Here is a 24,533-nt window from a genome sequence, read left to right as displayed (position 1 = left end):
CCTGTTTTGTCCTGTGGCTTTTTTTCATCCTCTGTTTATTGTTTCTTCACCAGATTCATCTGTAAAATCCAATAATAAGTGTGTCTAATCTGTAAGGCTCATCTTGCAACAATTTATAGAGCTGTGGGAAAGTATGGGAGACTTCAGATGGCTTAAGATGATGTAAATTTCTACTGCTGTGGAAAGGTGTGATTTACAGTGCCCCTCCATCACTGGTACAGCAGCAGCATTTGCATGGTAATATAGCAAGTGCAAGTCATTCCTTGGGCTGAGAACTAACACGGACAAAAATAAAGCTTTGCTGCAAGCTGTGAAGTCACAGAGGTACCAGTGCTGGCAGCAGGGAGAGGTGTTGGAAACTCAGGCCAAGAGATAGACTCGGGCTAGCCCTTTTTGGTGACAGAATTGTTTTGAATAAGGTAGTAATGAGTCTGCAACGTAAAAAGAAAATACCTTTCTTTGTTGTTAAGACTGTGGACAAAGTACTCATGGAAGCTTGGAGAAATCAGATCCCTACATCTTTCATTTATGAGTTTGTGGCAAAAATACGAATGTGTTAATGTTATTTAATGCTAGTTTAATGTTAATTTCATGAAATTGTATGATAGAGAACATTAAAGAAAATCTTTAATTATAATTTTGCAGTGCCACAGGTGTGATAGGTAAGAAGCTTTTTTTTATTCTTCATGTCTGAGTCAATTTCTGTAAAAGTTGTTTTCCAGATTTTGCCTTCTGTGCAAGTTCAGTATTTGACTGCAAGCTTTTACTAGATGAACAATAAATTAAGCTTTTCTTTTCACTGTGCTGTATTGTTCATTTTCATGTGCTGCTGAGTTGGTGCAACACAGCTATAGCAGTAATAATTAGTATTCAGTATTCTTGTTGGAACATGCTAATTCTGCAGGCTGAAACGCTGAGAGTTTTAGAAAAGCATAAAATAAAGTAGCCGTAGGCTCTGTTGGTAAATATGACAAAAATTGAGAAGGTCATAGCCATACTTTGTTATGGGAAGGATTATAGGTCTTGCTTTTCTGATGGATAGTATTGATGTAGTCTAGTTTCTTTGGGGAAAATAATGTAGAAAATTAGGAATTTTTTGTAATTGGAAGCAACTCTTGCTGTTCCTGTAGCTAAATAGTGTAGTTTTGAGTTGTACAATATTCCACGTGGGAAGGGACATCAAGAGGTTCTCTAGTCCAAAACCTCACTCAAAGCAGGATCAACTCTGAGATCAGACTAGAATTTCATCATTTTACTTAGTTTACTCTTAATTTTTTGCAAATTACCATGCTATGCACAATATTTCTGGTATGTCAAATTGTCATGAAGCACTAAGATCTTCCTCTGAACTAACTCTTTGCAGAAAGCACATCTCTCTTACCCAAAAGTGTCTGTCTTACTAAATAGTTTGCTAATTTGCTTTTAAGATGTTAAGGTTTTCTTTGTGGGTTTTTTTTTTGACTTTTTTTTTTACTTTTTTTTTTTACTGAAGTACTAATTTCTGGTACTGTGTGTATAAACAATGCAGTATTTTGTTGCTAGTAAGTATTTTATTTAAAAGAAGAAAACATCTGATAGAATACATTGGCTGACTTGAAAGTGCTCTTTGATTGTGCTGCAGCTCACTGCATGCAGAAGTGGGTTAATAGATTGCTCCTCCAAGGGTGCTGACGTTTATTGGATCTTCTAAGGAGATAATGCTTTTCAACATAAGCTTCAGTCTCATATGTTTTATGCATATGCCTGTCATCTTTTGGCTTAATTTAACTAACAATGCAGCATGCTGGTGGGTGATTTAGAATGGTCTACAGTGCCCAAATATTTCTGTAGTCTTCCCTTCCACACATCGATCAGGGTTTAGCATACTGCTCTGCATACTTCCAAGGCCTGGAGTTCTTGCCCTAGTCAAAAAAGAGCTCTCTTTGCAATTATAAGAGCAGAATGAGCTTCAAAATGAGTTAACATTTTTATTTGTGTAGTTGCTTGGGAAAGTTTAGAGAGAACTGGGATAGGAAATAGTTTGTAGGAGTTCTAGCAAAGTTAGAGTGAAAACCAACTAGCTGTATATACTGCTTTTCTACATATGTAACTACTTTCATTAGTATTCTAACTTTTTGCATGCTTACACAGCACCATTTCTGCTTATTAAATAAATAAATAAATCTTCTATACTGTGTAAAAAATCCTTTACACTGACACCATTTATTTTTATGTTAATACAGGAATATCTGTATTGGTATTAAACATCTTTTATAACTTTGTCTGCAGTGAGGAGACTGTATAACCTGAGTAGATTGTATATTTGAAACAAAGCAAATTTAGTACATAGGCAGATCCTTTAGTGTAAGAGTACTCTCTTTTTTCATATAAGAAGTATGCAATACAGTTTTTTTAAATACAGCTTTTGTCAGGAAAATTAAGTGTATATGGTGCTTCATAGTTTGTATATGTTCCTTTTAAGTACTGCCTGGTGAATATTTGTAAATCAATACCCAGACAAACAAGGCATACCTCTGAATACTTTATACTGTATATTTATATTCATGTAGTGATGTCTGTTAAATCCTACCAAATTCTTCTTATGCAGATTTGGACTTCTTATGCTGTAACTACAGCATTGATAACAAAACAGCACCTTTTTTTAGACATGTTATTTTCTGCCTCCCAAGTAGTTTCTCCTAGTAATTACAAAATTGACCTTCAAGCACTCCTATTAATACTAAAAATCAGTATGAGTCAGAAGTTGGATTTCCCCCCCTTGATTTGCATTAACAAAACTGGCTCTGTTCCAGTTTTTAAGATGTAAATTATGTCCCTGCTGATGTCATGGTCAGTTATACACTTCTTTTCTCACAGGAAGTTTATTATTTTGTTGCTCTTTGGGAAGTCAGTGGAGGAAAAATAGAAAGTCTCTATGTGTGTTATTTGAGTAAAAAGATACAGAATTTTACAAATAGAAAATAAATTCTTACCTTTATAGTATAATCAAACTTTAAATTCTGCAGGGGTGATACCTTCAGACAACTATGAACATACTTTACTTATGTAAACTCTGTTTTCCCCAAGATATTTTTACTTTTGAGGCTATAGATATTAAGCATCTTCTTTCCTTTCTTTGACAGGAAATTCTGGTGATTAAAGATCATGGCAACCATAGAGGAACTGGCCCATCAAATTATTGAACAGCAAGTGGGAGAGGTATATAAATTTTGAGTCCTATTTAAGAGACATTGAATATTAGAATGTCCAGACTGATATGTAAAAACCAAAATCATAAGAGAAAATAATTTTTAGTACACCCAAAGATTCTGGAGACTCTCCTCTCCCATGGAAGAAGAGTAGAAGAACTTCTTATGTCTGTTTTAAAGTTATGCTGCAGTCTTTTTTGTCAAAGTTTGCCCCACAGAAATGAAGCTAAGGAAAATCTAGCAGTGTTTCCAGTAAGTGACTAGCTGTGCAGCTCTGCTTTTTGGACCTGTAGTGGTCTTCAGAGAGCCATCTGCTTGTGTAATTGCTTTGCTAACTTTCAGTTACAAAATTTACAATTGAGAGTTGTCAGTATATAGCTTTTACTTTCCAATTAAGCAATTGCTTCAGTTGTCATTTTTGTTTTAGCTAGTAAAGGTTTGCCATGCTCTGCACTGTAGAATATTTGTTGGTGTTTGGTGTAAGTCAAAAGGAGGACTGAACTCTTTGTTTCTGCTAACTTCTGGTTCTCATTTTCTGTAACCTGTGTGCAGAATCTATGTACAGCAGCCAGAGAACTTCCATAGTTTGGGAGTGTGGATAGGAATATACAAACTTATCTAGAAGGTTTAATCATAGCATAGTCTATTTAAAATTAGCACTGCTTTAAATTAGATAAAAGCAGTAACTTATCTTAAATAAATAGTATTTTTTAGCTTGCAGTGTCCAATCTTGTTATCTTGTCTAGATATAGACTTACTTTTCAAGTAATTTTAGTTCCTCTCAGTCTTGATTTCAGACAGAAAGGCTGGAGGTGGTGGGGTGGGATGCTTAATTTTATTCTGTATAAATTCTTACAGCTTTTATTGTAACATCTGAGTGTTGCTAATGCTATCTCAAAGGACATGAGTGATGTATGTGATATATGGTGTTTTATTCCTCTCACTTGTCCTCTTTATTGGTGAGAATGGTGTGTGTAGTGTAGCTTTGTTTTGGTAGTATAATTCCTTGTGGAGGTCTAAATAGGGCTGTATTTCCTGTTTATTTTTTTTTTTTTAAAGTACAGGCTAGTCAAATCTAGCTGAAGCGTACATTCCACTTGGAAAAGAGGATGGTGTGATGATGGTGTTTAGCCTCCGTGAGGGGTCGTTTCTCAATTTAATAATGTGATTCCATGGACACTGAGCTGACTTAGTATGTCAGTGCCATGGGAGAGGGAAGGTCCTTTTTCTCTTTCTTACCTTATTTAATTTGCACACTAACAGCAAGCTAACCCAGCCAAAACAAGTGGAAGATTAGTTAGTGCATTAAGTAGGGTCTGAGAAGACTAATGAGTACCAGAGCCAGTGTAAAGGAGATGACTGGTAACCAAAGGAAGGCAGGGGAGAAGATGGAGGGAGTGAAGGTGCGACACTGCAGAGAGCTGTTAGTTGTTTCTTGTTCATGGTGAAACTGCAGCCTTACACTTTTCATGGATATCATTCTGTCAGCAGTGTAGATTAGGATTTGTCCTTTATCAAGGTTTTACTAAGCCTGAGACTGTCACGTCTTATTTGGCAGCAGTGTGGCTTAAGCATTCCCCAGTCCTCACTTAGCGACTTATTCTCACGCTATGCTAGCCTTGCTTATGTAAGCTCTGTGTGTTATAGTGTGGTGGACAAAACTGGAACAAAAAAATTACAGGATAGTGGAGGAAGGTCTCCTCCCTCCCAGATGGGGTCAGTTCCCTTCTCTGGTACAAGGTGCAGCCCAACCTGACACATGATTAGAAGGACTGAAAAGCATCACCCAGGGCAGTGCAAGGTAAGCCAAAATTACTGTCAAAGGTGCATGCCGTGCATGAGTGCACTGCCTGAAAGGTGAAGTCAGCAAGGAGAGTGGTCTTACAGGGGCCTTCATGTAATACCTTACATTCCTACCTACCTGTGACCTACCAGCTGTAATTGCTTGGTGGTGTTCCTATTCGATGTAATCATTGAAAACCATAGTTTAAGGTCTATGGAACTTCAGCGGTATTTTTTTCTGCATTTGTAACTCTCTTGTATGTTGAAATAGTTTTAATTGAATTTACGAGAAAAATTTGCATGAGTAGAATGTGAAAGGAAAAAGACAGGTGTTCCCATTCTGAGAAGAATGGAAATTGCTCCTGTGTCTCATTGAAATAATGGTCAGAAGCGTTCTGTGATAGAGGTTTAGATTTATTTATAATATTCTTGTTCATGAAGCATTTTAAAAGACAAAATTATCACAGACAATTTTATGATGATGTTTGCAAATGTGTTTTTGTTAACTTAGGGCTTTTTTGATAAAAGCAAAGCTTATTTAAAAAAAAGATTATAGCCTTGTCTATGTGGAGCATAGCACAATGTTTATATTTTCTCAAAGTCTGCCAACTGCTGATCATCTTTTGCTGAGTGTGAGATAATGCATTTTTCTATATCAAGATCACATTCCTTGATTCATGTAGGGAAGTCGTCTTCAAGAGCCTGCTGCAATCTTCTTTCTTTAATCTGTGGTTGGGTACACTGGTATATGGCGATTTCTTTCCGCAGTCCTGCCAGGTAACAGTAACAGAGGAAAGCTACATATTTGTTGAAACAGAGTCTGTCATACACAAAATACAATTTTTAACAAATACTGCAGTTATTCTTATCGGTACTTTTTTTAACTGCAATAAAAAACTGTATTGTGTCTAGAAGTGAAACTGTCAAGCTGACATTTTGTGGGGTTGAAGAGCACTTTTACCTTGCACAATAAATAGACTGTGACATTTTAAGGGAGCAAGCATAAAGCAGTCCTGGAATATGTAGCTTATTTTGTAAAGCAAAGGTAAATTCACATAAAACTCCAATTGCCTGTAAATCACCACTTGTACATGTCATTTGAAAGGCTGATGCAGAATTTGAAACTGTAAATGTTGCTGTATAATGAACTCTTCTTTGTCCTTTACTTAAGCAAAGAAGTGGATGAATTGTTTGAATATGGAAAGTATTCATATTCATGAAAAATTGGGTATTTTTAGACAGCAGTGTTTGAAAATGGCTTGAGCAGTAGTTTGACAAGCATTTCTTTTGATGGTGCTGGCAGTTTAAGCGTTCCCCCCAGCAGCTTAATCCCACTCTCTCATTTGCTCTGATGCGTCTGCTTCTGAGCGTTGTGGAGATCTGGATTGAAGGTTTGATCTATGCTAAGAATAGCCTTTGTCTGCTGGGCTGCTTTTTAACCTGCATCAGTGTCCTATTCCAGATCACTGAATGACTAACCAACCAGTTTTACCTACCAAGCTGAAGAGATAGGAGCAAATGTGTTATAAGAGCTGAGACTGGTACTAAAAATAATGCCTTTTCGGGTAAAATTTCAAAGTCAGCTTAGTCTGATGGAAGCTTGTATTTCTGCTGTAAGGGGAAGTCCCACCACTCCTTCCTCCTTTTCATACTTACCTCCAGCTGTGTGTTCTTGTCTCCTTTCTTCTGCTGGTACTAGGATTTACACGGTGGTGTGGTTGCAAAATCAGGAAGCTGATCCAGGAGGAACAAAAAAGCTCTCAACCTGTTATGAAACAGTACCTTTACTGTGATATAGATACATATTCTCTATATTAATTGGGGGGGGGGGGACACAACAGTTGAAGAGGAGCATTTTTATAATGGTGTGAATACTGGGAATTATTATTAATACAGAATTGCAGGATGTTCCAGAGTTTTTGAACAGCAAAAAGTTTGGGATGTTAATTGGGAATTTAAGACAAAAATTTCAGTTTGTAGGTATCTGTAAACTCTGTGAAGACAGACTTCCTTTGTACTACAAAAAGTCCGGCCTTCCTGATCAAGCCTCTGCAAATAGCAGCTGTACTTCTTAATTTTTATTGGCAAATAATGTAATGAATCATACCTTCCACCATATTCCTTTGGCTATAGAATGTGAAGAATTTTTAAAATACTGATAATCATTAAAGCACTTCCACAAATTGTGTCTGAGAGCATTCACACAGGGATTTAAATTTGTTTTAAGTTACACTGCTTGGCAACTTCATGCATTTCATTAATTCTCTCTTAATTTTCTTGGTAGTTCTCCAGTATAGAATTTTGTTGTTCTGGTTTTGCTGCTTTAACAGAAAAACAGAACAGAAAAGGCCAATTGCTGTGTTTCCACACCACATATTCTTTTGTCACTTTAAGTAAGCCATTAAGGTAAAAATATTTTAGTGTAAATGTACCACAGCTATGATGAAAGGTATTGTGTGTCATGAACATCAACAGATACTCAGTCTGGTTGACTTACATGGACTTGTCACCAGTGAATTGTTTTACTTGTTTCTAAATTTCAAATTGGAAGGTATTTCAAAATGGGTTTAAAACAGTGAAACAAACAATTTTCTAACTAGCAAAATTAATCTATTAAATTAGATGACAAGCATTTGCATTCCGTATGCAGTAAGAGTGTCAGACTTCCCATAGCCTTGTGCAGGGAAATCAGAAATCGGTGAAACCTTAAGATCTCATCTTTTAAGCTAGTGTATCCATCCTTAAGGCAGTATATCCATTCTTAATCCATTACATTTGTTTCCTCTTTCTAGATTGCCCATTCCCAGGAAGCTGTTACACAAACACTAATGGATGGGACAGCACAACGAATACAGATTGTCCCTGCAGATTCAGGCCTCTCTTTACCACAACGTATACAGGTATGCTTCATCTGATATATTTTAAAAGCAAAGATGAACTATATATTTCTGCCAGTTTTCACATACGGTTCTTTTTTCTTTGCATCATATTATTTGCTTGTATGTAAATATTCAGCCCTGGGTGACAGAGACCATTTCTATATAAATGGGAATAAATATCATTCCAGTGTTTACCTCTTTTTTTCTTTTTTTTTTTCCTCCTAAGAATTTTAAGATTACAAAAAACTATAACTACTGAACAGAAAATGACTTTTCCTGATACTGTAATGATACTGCTCTTTAGAAGCTGAATAATTTTTAGATTTGGTAATTCAACTGAGTTGGAACATTTCTAGATTTTGGAGCAGGGAGGGAGGGAAATACTGGATTGTATTATTGATAGAAGTCATGAAAAAGTGCAAGGCAACCTAATGTCTGAGAAGGATACTGGTTTTTTGTTGTCCCAACTAATGTTATATGTCCTGGTATGCTAATTCATAGCCTGGCCAGATAATAATCTCCAATTCAAGTGAGGGTATGAAGTTCTTGCAATGTAGGTAGTTAAAGCAATATAGATATGTGTGTGTGGAGATTAGGAGGATTTGGGGAATGGAATTTTATATTTTATCCCTTTAAAACTCAGTGCAAGTCCTTGCAAACATTTTATTTTTAAATTTCATCCTAGAGAAAAATACCAACTGCAGAATAAATTTTAAAAATATTCTCAGATATATGTTGTTGCATACAAAAACACTCATTTAAGCAAGCCAGCTGCTAGTATAATCTTGGCTGCTTTTTCTTTTGCTGGCTTCACTCTTCAGTATTTTCCACTGTTTTTTCCTGTTTGGTGCACTGTGTTCAAGCTTTCGACCATCCAAGACTCTTCACAACTGCCCCCCATACATGATCTTGTGTTTTGTTTTATCACCTGTGCACTAGTCATGGTATCAGTCTTACCTATCCAGTAGATCTTTATTTTTTCAGCTGCGTCTACTCCTTTTCTATGCTTTGTGTACAGCTGTACTTTTTATTAAGTAATTTATGTTAGTCAATTAACCATCTCTTTATCCTCTGTTTTCATTGTCAATACCCATATGATATAATGTCCCTGTAGTGTGAAGCCATTTAATGTAATTTCAGCATCAGGGTCTGAATGTGGGACGACGGCATACAAACCCATGAGCCTTTATTGTTGAACAGCAGGACAGTTCTGTTGGTTCAAAGCCAGTGGCAGACTTCTAACCTTGCTGCGTCAGCTTTTTTGTGGGGGGAGATCTACTTTTGATTAGGCGCTATAATTACTGCAAATATGATGAACATAGAAGAATTGTATTTCTAGGGACAGGGACCTTTATATAGTTTTTCCTTGTCTCATGGAGCTGGAATGTCACTTGTTTCTAACCCAGCTACTTTGTGCCTTGTCTTTTTTCACCACACTCATTGATTCTTGCTTCAAAATGGATGGTGAGCGCTTTGGGGTGGTGGTTGTCTATTGATATGTACGAAACAGCACTCAATCGAATGGCATCCTTCCTGCAACAGGCATCTACAAGCATGTCACCAATATCAATAATAATAAATTAGATATGAGATAAAACTTAGCAATGAAAACTTTCCTCAACACAGCATTCACATGAAGAGCAAAGAACTTTGTAGGAACAAATAAATCTCAGTGAAATGTTCAAAATAAATGTTAAATTCATTCATTTTTAGTTTATATTTTCAATCAATAGTTTATTATTGTTAAATACATGTAAATAATTATCTGAAGTCTCGAAATACAAAATCCTCAGTAAAATGTTCTTTAAAACATGTTTCGTTAGTCACCCTTTTTAGGGAATGTTAACATTTCTCTAGGATAAAAGTTGAATGTCACATTTATTGTTAAACAGACATTTCTGTTCAAAACTGACTTTGTTATAAGCAGGTGGATTAGTCCTCTGTGTTTAGACACTTTTTTTCCCCTAAAATAGGAACACAAAATTATTGAGGTATTTAATTTATTGAAATTATGTTTAAATGGAAGTCAAAACTTGTTAACAGACAAGGTTTAAAAGCAATAAAGGAAAATACTATCCTCCATTATCATCAGGCTGGTTAAATGAAATACATCGGGGAAGCATATTTTTTAAGCAGACAATCCTGAATTAATATATTCCTCTTTTATAACATTACCACTTTAGCGATACTGATTTTCAGATTATTAAGAAACATAATGTGTTGTTACTGAGCCCAGATGGATTCCCTCGAGAAGATAAGTGGTTTTCTTTTTTCCTCTGATTATTTTTTTCTCTTATCTCAACATTTAGGTACTGCAAGTTGTTATACTTTGGTGAACTGCTCCACTTTTCAGAGTCCCATTGCAAGTTAGGTGGAGTTTTTGCAGGTATATGGCCATAAGAGGTCAGCTGCAGACAGGCTGTGCTTAATTGTTTAAACTGCTTTCTCTTATGCCTTTGTCAGCTGTCAAATGCTTGACAGCTGCAGAAACCAGTTGTGCAGATAGCATAGCTTTGTACGGATATCAATGTAACACTATACCTACTATATCATGTAGTGAAAACTACATGGGCATCCTCCTAGAATTTGAAGAATTGGGACGCTATTTGTTAAATAGGTGAGTTGTGTGAAGTAGCAATGGTTCTTCTTCCTACTGTCCTACCTTTTTAAAATTATGGAGCTGGACTACAATAGGAAAAAATATAATTTAGCATTTATATCCAAAACATTTCAATGTTTTTGGATATAATTTTGAATTTCAACTTTAGTTCAACTTTAGGGACATGCTGGGTTTTGAGTTAGTTTTATACTATACTTTGTATAAACCTAAGTAGATCAAGTGTGTGCCTTTTTTTATGTACACATAGTTGCATTTTTAAGTTTTGATGGGGAGGTAGATTTTAGAGAAGAGTGTCTTTCAAAGAGCAGATCTGGAAATTCAAGAGATGACACAACATTCTGTGTTTGGCTTTTGTACGTGTATGCACCCTGTTGAGGATAACATACATTGGATTTCTCCTAATCCCAACAAAGTAGATTTGTTTGGAGAGAAGGGGAAGGGAACATCAGCTACTTTGAAAATAGCCAGAAATGACACAGGAGAAATAATGATTGTAAATGAAGAATTGTGAATGGAAGGAGAAAGCTAAGCAAAGAAGGGAATTAAAAGGGCAAGGAAGTTTGCCTTCTCGAGAATATAGAACCAGCATAAAGGAATTGAAAGGAGAGATAAGGGACTGCTGTAGGCATTTGTGGTCCCGGACATGTGGGTATCTGAGAAAACTGAATGGAAAACCCTGTATTAATCATGTTGATAACTACTGGGGTTTTGCATTGTCTTCCCACTCTACACCCCAAATCTCATGGTGATTTACATTCTTTTATTACATCTTTAGTGTCTGGAATTTTATCATCTTACCCAGACTTCTCTCTTAAATAATCTTTTAATTGTGTTTTGCAGAGAAAAAAATTGAAATTTGATCTATTAAAATGTTAATAGCAAAAGACCACCTAAAGGAAACACATTCCTTTTGTATATTTTGAAACTCATAATTTCTGAATATTTGAAAGTGGCAGTATTGATTTATAACTGCTGAAATTAGATACTCAATAATTTATATCTCTCACTGCTTATCTTTTTAAAACAGAAGCTATACACACGTTTTGTAACAAATATAAGTATATTGATCATTTAAAGTAATGAGCTAGTTGTGAAGGTGCAATAACAAAGTTGATGAAGACTTGTATGAAATTGTGCCTCATTCAGTTTCTTTGTGCTCTTGTTCTCCACATAGAAAATAAAATTATGGCTGCCCTAATTACATGAAACTAGTTATGATAAGTGTTAGACCATGAAATAAATAATTTCATCAGTAATAAGGACCATATAAATGTTAGGGGTGGATAGATGGACATAAATGATTGGTCATAGGTCTTTGTAGGATGAGTCTCCTTAGTCTCCAGAATAAACCAGGCAGTTTTCCGTATAGGCATTTTGATGGAGAAAGGCAGGAATTGACTAAAAGTGAGATAATGGAAGATATATGGAATCTTGATTATTTTCTCTGAGGATTATAATAGTGATAAAATGGAAAAAACAGTCTGTATGTCTGATCTTGATTGTGAAATGAAACATGAAAATAAGTTTTTCCTTTACAAAAATAAAAAAGGCAGGGAGAGAGATTCTGATTTGTTTATTTTATTTAGGAATATATAAAGAAAAAAAGAAAAAGCCCCCTGAAAAAATGAAGCCTAAAATGTATATAGAGATACAACAAGATTATTGCTTTTCTTGCTGTTTAATGCTTGCTTTTTTCACTTGGAAGTTTACGTTTGTGTTTTTAAGAAGTTTTTTATTAAACAGCCAAACACAAGAGGTGCTAAGCACTTCATATGGTATGCAGTGAATTCAAGAGTTAAGATTTCTTATAACCTGGCGGGTCCTAGGGCTGAGCTACAGGCATACCTCAAATTCCAGATGCTAGAACTGTCAAGGGTTTCAGTAGTGTTGTAAAAGCATGGGCCAATTGTAAAACTTGAGTATGAACTCAGGTTTTGACTTCAAACACCCTTGATTGAAATGTGTTTCAAATACAGTGAAAATCCAAGGTTTTGCCTGAGTTTACTTCATTCTTGTGTGACAGAGGGGAAGACGATCCTGCTTCACAAATGTCAAAGGCAAAATTCCCGTTTTCTTCAAGTGCCCAGATTGGGCCCCAAAGGTGAACTTAAATTACCATAACAATTTGAGATAAATGTATTATTAGATTGTCACAGATCAGCAGACGGGCCAGAAGATTCAGATTGTTACAGCACTTGATCAGAGCTCAGCAGGCAAGCAGTTCATCTTAACAAATCATGATGGCTCTACCCCAAGCAAGGTCATCCTTGCCAGACAAGATTCCACTCCAGGAAAAGTTATCCTAGCAACTCCAGATGCTGCAGGTGTCAACCAACTGTTTTTTGCATCCCCTGATATATCTGCACAACACATCCAGGTAGATAATCCACTTTATTTCATAATTTTGGTTCAAATGGGATAAGAAGAGTTGTTTTATTTCCAAATATGTCTGTCTGGGTTCTCCTTTTTTGAGTATTTTTTTTAATGGTATACTTTTCCTTGCACTAGGACTCAGCATGGATACATAGAAATTATGAAGAAAACTTTTTTTTTTTGGTAAATTTATTGCTTTTAAAATATATACCCTGGCTCATGACATTAGAAAGAATACTGTTATTTTTGTTGTAATTTCCAGCTCCTGCCATACCAACAGTCCTTCTTTATTTCTGCTTCATTGACTCTCCATCTGTTTTCACGTATTGTTGAAAAACATAGTCTTTTCTCCATCGTCTTTACCGCTTAACATTTCCTTCTGCTTGTTTTCCTTTTTGTACGCTGTTGTAACTACTGTTCAGCTGTGTGAACTGTACTCCAAGGTAGTTTCTCAGAGAGACTATTTAGAAGTCCATTATTCAGTGGGGATGGGGAAATAACAGTAAAGATTTTGGATTTACTAATGCAAGATTGCAACTAGTCAGGGTTGTATCTCCCTAAACTGGTCCCCAGTGCACCTTACTCTCAGGCACATTGTATGTGCCACTTCCCAAGTCCGCACCCTCCAACTTCGAAGCTTTCTGCCCCATATCCTCACCTGGCAAGGATGAGGTGGCACTGATGTGAAGAACATGCACAGAAGACTTGGGAGATGTGAGCTCCTTCAGCATGAAGTAGGAGATTACTGCACTCCAGCTAAAGTGTAGTTATTGGATATTGTTTACCCACGTACGTTTATGCTGCTGTTAAAATACATCAGTGTGGTAGACCAGGCAACATTAGGATAGCTACAGTCCATTTAGTCCAATATCTTACACTTAAACGATGACCAGCAACAGTTGCTTAAGGAAAAATATTAAAAACTGGACAAGTAAATAATGATTCTTGTGAGCATATCCTTTCACTTCCATTAGTTGATGATTTAGAGCAACCTCCTGATCTGGAGATTGTAGTAAGACAATCATATCTGATAGCTGCCATTAAAGTTTAACAATCTTTTTTGTTATTTATATAGACCATATATGCTTTGGTCTGTATAATATCCTGTAGTATAACTGTATGTTTTGCAAAGAATACTTTAGTTGATTTTGATCTTCTGAGGGAAGTATTTAATTAGGTGTCTCTTGTACTATAAGAAACAGCTACAAAGGATCCTAATGTTTTTATAAGTCATTATCATATCCTCTTCCCAAGTAATGTCTTTTCAACTGAAGACTCCTGGTATTTTTAGTTTGTGTTCTGCTGGGAGCCAGTCCACTACTCTGACTCGCTACTCACATGTTGTGTAAGCTTGAAACATATCTCTGTATTACACATTTTTTTTGAAACTCACAAATCTTTGTAAATGGACATCCAAGGTCCTTGCTCCAGAGAATTTGATTGCTATGAATAGGGGATCCATAACAAAAGCCAACCTTATTGAGAGGCATTTAAGCATGTTTAGTGGTATCATACACTTTGTATTTTAGGTAAACCTCAACAAAAGTATAAATCAGTGGGATATGATTTGAAGTAATCCATAAAAAAAAATTATTTTCAAAGACAACTTAAGAGATGAGAGGTGTGCCACACAGGTTTAAAAGGCAAAATTCAGGAATATAGGAAGTCTGAACAAAAAATTGAAAGCTCTAGTTCCGATTGTACAGTTCAGGCAAAATAGATTAGTCTGAGAGGCAACAGAGTGTTCTGTCACTTTAGTTAGATTGTTCTATTGTCAGCTAATATGTATGGTTAGAGATTTCTTTTTTCCACTTAAAGCTCATGAAATACAGGGTACCATTCATTTATTGTTCAACTGCATCCTCTTTGGGATCTTTTATATTTTCTCCCCTAAATGATCTTTTCACCTGCAATTTCACCTTTTTTGTTGTTCTTCTGTAGCCTCCGCTTGAAATGCCCATTCATTTGCTCTACAAAAAAACTCTCTTTTATTGCATCTTACCTTTACATTGACTCATTTGGCAAGGCCCTTTCTCCCATCATCTATTTTACCTTCAGTGGCTCTTCTTCATCTAAATAATCAATTTTTATTCCTCATGTTCAAGGTCAGTTGATAAGTTCTCTGAGTCTGGGATTTTTATCTCCTCATGGGCCCAATTCTATAGTCCTTCCTTATGTGGAACTTCCCATTTCAGTGTAGGTTTCATTTATGGAAGGACTTAGAAATTGTTTATATATATTTTATATAATATCATGAAAATACATAATGTTAATAATGGAAATTAGGAAGGAATGAAAGGTTAATATTCTAACTCATCAATATTATTTTTTCTTAAAAGAAAACTTAATAGATGAATCTCTGAGGCAGTATTGTTAACAAAGGCTAACTAGAAAGAAGTATACTTGTTAAACATTCCCATATATATCGTCTATACTATCTTCTGAACCTTCTAAAAAAAGTGATTTCTTAATTTTCTCTATAGAAGATAGGGTACTTCCGGTAAGTTCTCTTTTTATCAGAGGTCCTGCTTTGAATATGCAAAGCAAGAATGAGTCTGACTTCCCATTAAGACACAGTAGAAGTTAGAAACTCTTTAAAACTTCTAAAGTATAATCTTTTTAATGGGAAGAATTTTTTTCTGTTCTGCCTTACATAGTTGTCAATATGATGCTTGGTTGTTACTCGTGATATGTGTGTTCCTTTTTTAAATTGTTTTTTTGCTGTGCTTTATTTATGTCACAGTGAGATAGAGTTTTTAAAGATCAAATGAAAGGCTATAGTGCCTACCCTGTAGTGCTGGGGTTCTAATACTATGTGCTTAATGAAGCTTTACAGGTATCAGAGGTTAATGAGATGAGACAAGAATACTGTAATAATGACAAAGTGTTACTGAAAGCCAAACTATATACCACTTGATAGTTAATGGTAGTGTCCAGAATACATTTTCTGTTGGTCCACCATTTATGCGTATCATTTAAAAAAAGGAGTTAATAAACCTGAATGTAGATCTAGTAGCCTTTACAAGGGATTTTTTTGTTCCATCTGTTTAATGCTTAAGTCTCTTTGGTAATATGAACAAGTCATTAAGATATAAATACAAAATTGAACAAAAGGTAAGAGTATGCAAATGCTGAATGTTTTTCAAAATGGCAGTCTGTTCAGTGAAATGTTCTTTTCAGAAGTATTACAACTAAAACATTTGTTCCATCCTGCAAAGGAGCACACTGGCATGGCAGGTAGCTCCTTTGTGTCTATGAAGACTGTAAATTTTAGTCAAGAAAACCTTATACTTTGTAGAATTGGTCCCCTATCTTAGAGAAAAAACACAGGCATGAAATACACTTTAATCTTTCTTGATGGTAAGAAAAATTAAATTCTTTCACAATTTTTTCCAGATTTTAACAGACAACTCCCCCAGTGAACAGGGCCTAAATAAAGTGTTTGATCTGTGTGTTGTATGTGGAGACAAGGCATCAGGTATTTATTTTTTCTTTCTTCTTTTTTTTTTTTTTTTTAAGTGGTGCAATTTTATAAAAGCAGTTTAAAATTCTTCTGAAGCTATATAACAGTTCACATGCATATATATATATATCTTCATATATACACATGCACAAACAGAAAGGATACACTACTCCTTCAGTGGAGAATAACACTAAATGGTACTCTGGTGTTCATGGTTGGGATTTATTGTTTTGCATCATAAAGTTAAAGTTTTCTACCACATCATTTTTGCCTTTTTTTCTTAGACTGATGCATTTTATTTTCTGTTACAAAAATTACTTAAGCAACAGTGTTTTTCTTCCTTAAAGTAAGGTCATGTGGTAAACTTCGTTATTGTTGACAGGTTCTCTTAAAATATATGAGAAACGTGTTCATTATTCTGAGTATGAAACCAGTAGACAAGGAAGACTTTGCAAGTATATGAAAAAAATGCTAATATGAGATTTATGCAGGACAGTTTGGTATTTGAAGAACCATTATTAAAATTGTAAAAATGCATTATAATTCCAGTAAAAAATAAGCTTAAAAATGGTATAGTCGTATATTGCTAAGGTAAGAAAAGAAAAATGTTTCATGCACTAAATTTTTTGTAATGATATTAAGAGACCAGGAAGAAATATAATGGGAGCAGTGCACTGGAGAACTTTGTCTCCCACATTTCCTTTGTATATGCGCCTGCCATCAGGTGTTCCAGATCTGTCAGAGTTGGAATTATTTCTTTATTTTATTTTCATTTTTATTTTATTTTAATTTTTATGTATTTAAAATTCTAGTATATTATTTTATTTATTTAAAAAATAAAGAGGAGAGAGAACTACAAGGGCTGTTCCTCAGCATGGTTTAGCTGAAAGCTTCTTTTTTCTTTGCACTTTCTTTGTTACAGAAGATAATGGGGCATAAGAGAGATGAGACATTTAACTTTACTCTATACTTACTTAGCTAAAATTAGTCTAAGTAAGGAAATGATTGCTCCATTAGAAGACTTTTATGGTTTGTCAGTGAAGTCTGTATGATAGACCGCCAGTAATATCAAAATATGACAGCTGCAGTTAAATGCTCCTTTTGGGAAGCGATGGGAATAAAGTGTATAAAAATGGGGGGCCAGGGGAAAAAGTAGTTAATGTTAGGATATCATCATGAAAAGTAGTAAGATGGGGAGCAAGCTTCCTAGAAAACAAAACTAATTAAAAGTTTTCTACTGCAGCAAAGTTTACCATTAAAAATATAGTTCCTAGAGCTCTAAATACATGTCAGACTTCACACATCTCAAAGGAAATTTCTGGCAAACATAAGGCAAAGATCTGGTTGGTCTGCTCCAATTGGCAAGAGTCCTCTGGCTCCCCGGTGGAGGGCTGGAGTATACCTTGAGAGGCTTTAGATCCCAGGAGCTATTCCTCCTGTCCTGGCCCAGGGATGTCGAGCAGTGGTAGTGAATTTGGGGAGAGTGCCACATTTCCCCAAGCAGCTGCAGGTTCTGGGGAGCCTCCCGTGTGACAAGCAGTGTCATGCAAACTGCTTTGCAGGCACCTCCAATCTGGAGTCCAAGAAGCTACATCAAAGAGCAGGTGAAGAAGCAGCCCCCTGGCTTTGCAGGATGTGTATTAGGTATTCACAATCTAACTGCTGTTAAAATGTTTCACTTAGTAATATTCTTTTAGCATATATGATGCTTTATAAATTTCACATTTTAAAACCAATCAGAATTTCTAGAAACTTCAGGCAGATGAGATTGATGTATCTAAAAAAAATTTGTGAGGAGTGAGGAAAGAATCTAAAAATATATTTTCTCTTAAATTAGTTCATATTTGAGATTTGTTTCTGTAATGTGCCCTACTTAGTTCAAAGAGCAGCCTTAGTGCCTCCGCAGTATGTGTTTTGAGTGTTTGTCAGTGATCTTTGGTTTTAGATTTTTTTTTTTTTCTTCAGGATCATAGAATTAAAATTGTTGGAATTGCCAAGCATGCCTTAATCAAAACCAGTACTTTTTAGTAATATTTGTATTTAGTGCTATAGCAGAATCAAAACAATTTACTTCTGAAAAATAATTTTTAAACTTTACTTTTTTCTGTAGTATGTCCTAGAAATTTTTATATGTTAGTATTATGTATCAGAAAATTCACGGAAGAACTCATTTTTTAAAAAAATTATTTAGCTATTTTAAATTATTCTTTCCTTGAAGTTTCACTGGAAGAACTAAGGATGTACTGTTACCCTGTTAAGAAAATGAAAGGTGAAAGTAAGCATTGAAGTGATTACCTATTGCTGTCAAATTCCATGTTTGTGCTTTCCATGGTTCCGTTAGATTTAATGCACACAATTTCATCAGCTGAATTTGTAATGAGCAATAACAGGGCTTGACTGTAGGGACATTTTAAAAAAATTGCTAAAGAATGTATAACTAAAAGAGTTCCTTCTATGTTCTTACTAACATGTTTTCTTAGGGTTTTTTAACACTGCTGTCAACAGATTCAGCAAGAATTTAATAAGCAACCTGCCTATTTGTAAAATCTGTCTTGTTTAAGTGCTTTGAACTAGAAAAATTATTCACTTGCTTTTTTTTATGTTGTTTTATAGCCACGATATATTTTAAGATCTGTAACTTATGGGGAAAAAAAGGTGTTATTTTTCTAGGTAAAATAGCATATACTTTGTTTTTAATAAATATAAACTCTAAAAAAATAATATTACAGGTTAAATTAATGTCATGATTTATGTTGTTCTGTAACTAGGGCGTCACTATGGAGCAGTAACTTGTGAGGGATGCAAAGGATTCTTTAAAAGGAGTATACGGAAGAATTTAGTTTATTCGTGCCGAGGAACAAAAGACTGCGTCATTAACAAACACCACCGGAACCGATGTCAGTACTGTAGGCTGCAGAGATGCATCGCGTTTGGGATGAAACAAGACTGTAAGTCTGAATAAGCATAAAGTATTTTAGCTGGCAGCTATGTTAAAGTTTGTGCTACAAAAGATAAGCTTTGTGTTAATACAAATTGTTATCTTGATTTATGTTTCTAAATCATTGTATCTTTTTCCTTTAAAGAGTTGTACAAGTTTGGTGTATCAGAAGTCTAAAATGTTTTCAAGTGTACATACTGCTTGACAAACTTAAGTACATGTGGTAAAAGTGAATGAATTGTTATTCCTAGGTGGCAAATGTCAAGCATGTCTCCATCATTGGTTTTTATATATGCAGTTCAATTTTTCTATGCATAAATTAAGCTACTGAATGTTTTGAATCCTTCTACCTTGTCACTTTTTTCACAACTGAGATTACTGGAAACTGCTGTTCAGTTTTGGCAAAACTCTGCAGAGATTCACAAGGCAGAGATCCATAGTGATCTAGAGTTCAGTTCTTACCAATTCCTGCAGATTTCAATTTCCTTTTTAGATTTCCATACATTAGATGTAGTAATATTGCAATACCACCACAGTATCAAAATACTAAATAGGCAGAAAATCAAGCAATACACAGATTCTTCAGCCCCAATACTGCCACACTGTTGCTGTATGCACAGTATTAGTCTTGTGCTCTGCTCTCTGCAATCCAGCTCTATTTTGCTGACCATCTCGAACCTCTGTGGACATTCCCTTCCTTACAGCCCTACTTCTGTCAGCAGAAACCAGTAACACTTTTCCAGCACAGAGGAAATTAATTCAGAAAGGGAAGAAAAGCTGGGGTGCTGGAAGTGGATCTTTACCCACTAGTTCAGCTGGCAGCACTTTGCCCCTCTACAGAAGACTTTTCAAGCAGAAACAAATTGCTGGGGCTGGGGGTCAGAAGGCAGGAAAAGGATCTCTGGGTCATGGGGGAATACTGAGCGGAGGAGGGAATTGTTTTGGAATAAGAAGTCTCATTCCTCGGTGGAGAGGGGAGAGGAAAGAAAACTCAGCACCGTCTTGTACTGTAGCTCCCTCAGTGAGGTTATTTGTCCTTTGAAGAAGTCTTGACCCTTTCTTAGCAAACTGAGATCCAGCTAGCAAGCACAGGGTTAGCAAAGGAAGGAAGATAAAAGACTTGCCTCTGTCTCCCAGCCTTTGAAAGTACCATTCGTGGGTTACAGGCTAGTTTTAATGGCATTGTCAATACTTGATATTATGATGTTTGGGTTTATGATACTTACCAATGTAAAAATTCAAATAGCATCACAGTCTACTACTAACTTGAAAGCTTTTTTGTTTTTTTTTCTTTAGTTATACATTTTCCAACACTGCATAATTGAAGAAAAAAAAACCAGATCATTTTTTTCCTATTTGCCTGTGTATTTTAAAATAATGGACATTCAGGATTCTCTTCATAGGCTTAAACAGTTTCTATGTGCAATACAATATTAAAGAGGCTCTGCTAGTCAGTAGCCAGTGCTTATCAGGCTGGTGAATTGGTGCATGCTTTAAATTACATATAGGTCTGATTTTGTGACTCTCTTTCAGGATCTTATTCCAATCTATAAAATTACTTGCACCACTTTAAAATTGTGGAAGAACAACTTACTGCATATTTTTAAAAGATTTGTACTTTGTAAATATGTTTTATTAATTCAGTTTTACAGTAACAGTGTTATGCTACTGTTATGTTATTTTTCCAGAAATTATAAATTTTCCATTTAAACTTTTAAAAACAAACTGTAAACTGGTATCTTTTGGCTTTATTCAGTAGGGCTAGAGAGTTCCCCATAGGGTATAATACTGTAAGTTTCATTTTACTGTTCTCTAATCAATCCAAAGCAAGGCGATACATCCGTAGACTAAAGTCCAGATTCATTCCATCTAGTTTCACTGAGCTATTCAAAAATCTGATTCAAGTGCATAGAGTTATGTGGGTTCAACCCAGACCCACAATCCATAGAAAAGGGTACCATGAGTCCTTTATGAATGAACTGAGACTGTGGGATAGTGAAATTGAGAGGAGGAAAAGCTGTAAGCCTCCACTTAGAGATCCAAATTAAAAAAAAAGGTATAAGGGGATTTCTCCCTTAACTGTAAGTTGAAAAATTTAGTGACTATATGTTGGGTCTCAGACTTTGACTACTACATCATTTTATTAAGAACAAAGCAAATCAGTGTGTTGGTTTTTTACCCAAGTTGTTAGCTTATTGGTTACGGGAAATTTTTTTTTAGTTATTTTCAGAATCATTATTAAAATTGCAGATTAAATAAAGAGAGGGGAAAAAAGGGATTATTTCTTAGTCTGTAATTTGGCATCTGACTTAATAGTTGCATATTGTTTTGTTAGCTGTGCAGTGTGAGAGGAAACCTATTGAAGTGTCAAGAGAAAAATCATCAAACTGTGCAGCTTCTACAGAAAAGATCTACATTCGGAAAGATCTTCGTAGCCCATTAGCTGCAACTCCAACTTTTGTAACAGACAATGAAACAGCAAGGTATGTAAATTCTACTCAGAAGCAGCTATCTCTGTTTCCTGAAACAGGAAAAATTAATCTTCAAATTAATCAAAATTAAAATGTGTGCTGTTTTGTGTCAGATCAACAGGTCTCTTGGAATCGGGCATGTTTGTTAACATTCATCAGTCTGCAATAAAAAGTGAGCCTACTGTGCTGATGACTCCAGATAAGGTATCTGATGATATGACTGATACATTGAAGAGTTCATTGCTGTATGTAGGGAGGGAAGGGTGTTCTGTTTTGTTGCACTGCTGTTTTGTTAAACTAATTTTTAAAACACTCCCTTACAACATCAGCCAGTGTTGCAAATGCCTTCTCTTCACAAGCATGCTTTTAGCCTTGCATATTAAAAATGCTAAAAACTCCACAAAGTAAATGCCTTTGTCCACGTTTTTTAAGAGCTTTAAGGGCTGCATTATTTTCCTTTGTATTGGGCAATCCTGATGCTTGGATACTTCTGTTGTACCAATGAAGTGAGGTGTTTGCAAAACCTCACATGGCATTATCACAATGCATTTCATAAATATTGTTAGTTTTTTTCTCCTGAATCACTATTTTTTTTGCAAAGCTAATAAGAGCTATCTTAGCAACAATCTTATTTCTGAGCTGGTGTTCCTTTGTTTCCGTTTTATTACACTTACTGATCCACTAAAGCCATGTGGTAACTTCCCTACACATGCACAGTAGGTAGCTTTTGTATTTTTCTAGCTGATATTAAATTACCTCATACTGTTTTCATGCATTTTGCCTCGCTTGCTCTGTCTGCAAAGGGCCCCATCAGAAGTTGTTTATTCCATTTCACTTTTCTGGCTCGTGTCAGTAGAGTATGACAGCACAAGCTAAATGACATGTAGCATGCTGATGTTAGCAGCAGCTTACTTGTCTGTGATCATGCACTTTCCTTAAAATTTTTTTTTTGTGGAGCAGAATGGGAAACATGTCTTACTGCCTTTCTGAGTTGCTGGTCAGTACGGAATCACGTTGTTCTCTTGCAGTTAAATAAAGACATAAAAACCAAGAAGACTGCAGCAGAATTCTTTTTCTGCTCGCTTTTAAAGGTGGCTTTTTATCCATTCCTTGTTTTCAAACATTCTCCTACACTATTACTACTGACTCATTTACACAAGAAAGAAAGGAAGATGCTAAAAATATAACCTAGTGCAGTCGTATAGTCCTGGTGATTGACTAGTGAGTATGGGTGATAACTTCTCTTTCTGCACTTGCTTACCATCTGTAGCATTCTTTCTGAAAGAAAAGCTATTACTTGTAAAAGTAAATGTCTAAATATTTCATATTTTAGAAGCATTGCAGTGTCTTAATTGCTGCATTATGATTACTCATTTACTGAAAACAATAATTTTCTCACAGGTCTATTCATATGCTCAATTCTTCATTTATGTAAAAGTAAGGTTCTTCTATTGCAAGTTAACTGCTGCCAATATGAGAGAATTAAAAGCTGTGCTTTTCCCTTAGGTTGAAGCATGTCAGGGAGATTTAAGTACACTGGCAAATGTCGTGACTTCATTAGCAAATCTCAGTAAATGCAAAGACATGTCACAAAGCAGTACAGAGCTTTCTATGATTGAGAGTTTAAGTAATGGAGATGCATCATTATCTGAACTCCAGCAAGAAGAACAAGCTAGTAGTGATGTTACAAGGTAAGGCATGTTACACTTGAAAATACTGTTCTTTTTGGGAAGGTCTCTGCCAATACAGACCATTAATTAAATCATCACAGGGTAGGAAATTTATTTGCATTAAAAATAATAGTAATAACAGCCTAAGCTCATGTTGAACATAAATCTTGTGAGATTCTTCCAAATGAAATCGTAAGGAAGTTCCATTTGAGAAATAAATACTTCTAGTTGTTTGTACTTGAAATGTATTTCAATGTAAATATTACAGCTGTTTTTCTTACCTTTTGGTTGGCCTTGGTAAGGTGTGTTAGGTCTTGTACTATATATACTCTTAATACATTGTATCATCCTGGAAAATGTTTCTTAGAGATCTCATCTGTGTATCTAGTTTAATGCCTGTAATTATTAATTGCCTTAAAAGCTAGAGAAGCATTTTCTTTCCACATAGAAGTCAAAGAATTCTCACCATCAATACAAATACATTCATTGAGTATCTTACAAACTTGTGTCTATCACTGGTTTTAACTGAGCCATTTTGGTGAGCATGTGTAAGATACTCTGTGTAGTACGTACTCAGTTGTTCCGTCAGTCGCGGTTGTGTTCTTCCTTGGTTGTCATCTTATGCAAGCTTCTGACAGCTGTCCCAGCAATATTCCTTTACACACCATCTGCATTGTACATACTGTTTTGAAAATGTGTAAGTGGAGTAAATCCATCAAGGAAAAAAAGATTAGTGAAGTTTGTGCTGACTGAATATGGGATTTCCACTATGGTCTTTACTATTTTGCGTAATTGCAAGCGGAGTGCATTTCTTCTGCTCCTTTCTTTATATGCTGCTTAGAAACTCAATGTGACTTTTATAGGTACTGATGTGGGCCTTTGCTGTGTCCTCCCAGGTAAAGAATATGCCGTGTAAATTGTATTGTTGTACGTGGTGGTAAACTTCATTCAATACTGTGGCTGTTCAAAAAGATACAGTCTTTCATTTCTTTATTTTCTGGCACTTTCAGATGCTTCCTTTTGCCAACTTCTGTGTTTCTGTTCAATTTTAAAAATCTGTCTATGGAAAGGCATCAAGTTCTCTCAGCCAGAGAGCTTGAAAGAGCTCTGACTCAGCTTAATGCCTATTCTTGTCCAGTAGGTTATCTA

At 35.4% G+C, this 24,533-nt stretch overlaps 1 protein-coding gene across 8 annotated transcripts in view; it reads left to right on the top strand.

The window, feature by feature from the left end:
• The window catches only part of NR2C1 (nuclear receptor subfamily 2 group C member 1), a 55,696-nt gene that overhangs the window by 15,734 nt on the left and 15,429 nt on the right, over positions 1-24,533 (top strand). For 2 of the 8 annotated variants that reach the window (XM_074870765.1, XM_074870771.1), the window contains exons 2-9: positions 3,123-3,198; positions 7,763-7,870; positions 12,616-12,846; positions 16,239-16,320; positions 19,074-19,253; positions 21,579-21,726; positions 21,828-21,918; positions 23,221-23,405. In XM_074870765.1, the coding sequence (XP_074726866.1) occupies positions 3,145-3,198; positions 7,763-7,870; positions 12,616-12,846; positions 16,239-16,320; positions 19,074-19,253; positions 21,579-21,726; positions 21,828-21,918; positions 23,221-23,405 (1,079 nt within the window). In that variant the 5' untranslated portion in view covers positions 3,123-3,144. Of the gene's footprint in view, positions 1-3,122; positions 3,199-4,922; positions 4,990-5,665; positions 5,748-7,762; positions 7,871-12,615; positions 12,847-16,238; positions 16,321-19,073; positions 19,254-21,578; positions 21,727-21,827; positions 21,919-23,220; positions 23,406-24,533 lie in introns of those variants that run through there. The other 6 variants (XM_074870766.1, XM_074870768.1, XM_074870767.1 and 3 more) reach the window with 6 other exon arrangements.

This window comes from Strix uralensis, chromosome 5, assembly GCF_047716275.1.
Source record: "Strix uralensis isolate ZFMK-TIS-50842 chromosome 5, bStrUra1, whole genome shotgun sequence".
Classification (NCBI taxonomy): Eukaryota; Metazoa; Chordata; class Aves; order Strigiformes; family Strigidae; genus Strix; species Strix uralensis.
The sequence above is the reverse complement of the archived record's forward strand: the minus strand, read 5'-3'. Positions and strand labels throughout refer to the sequence as shown.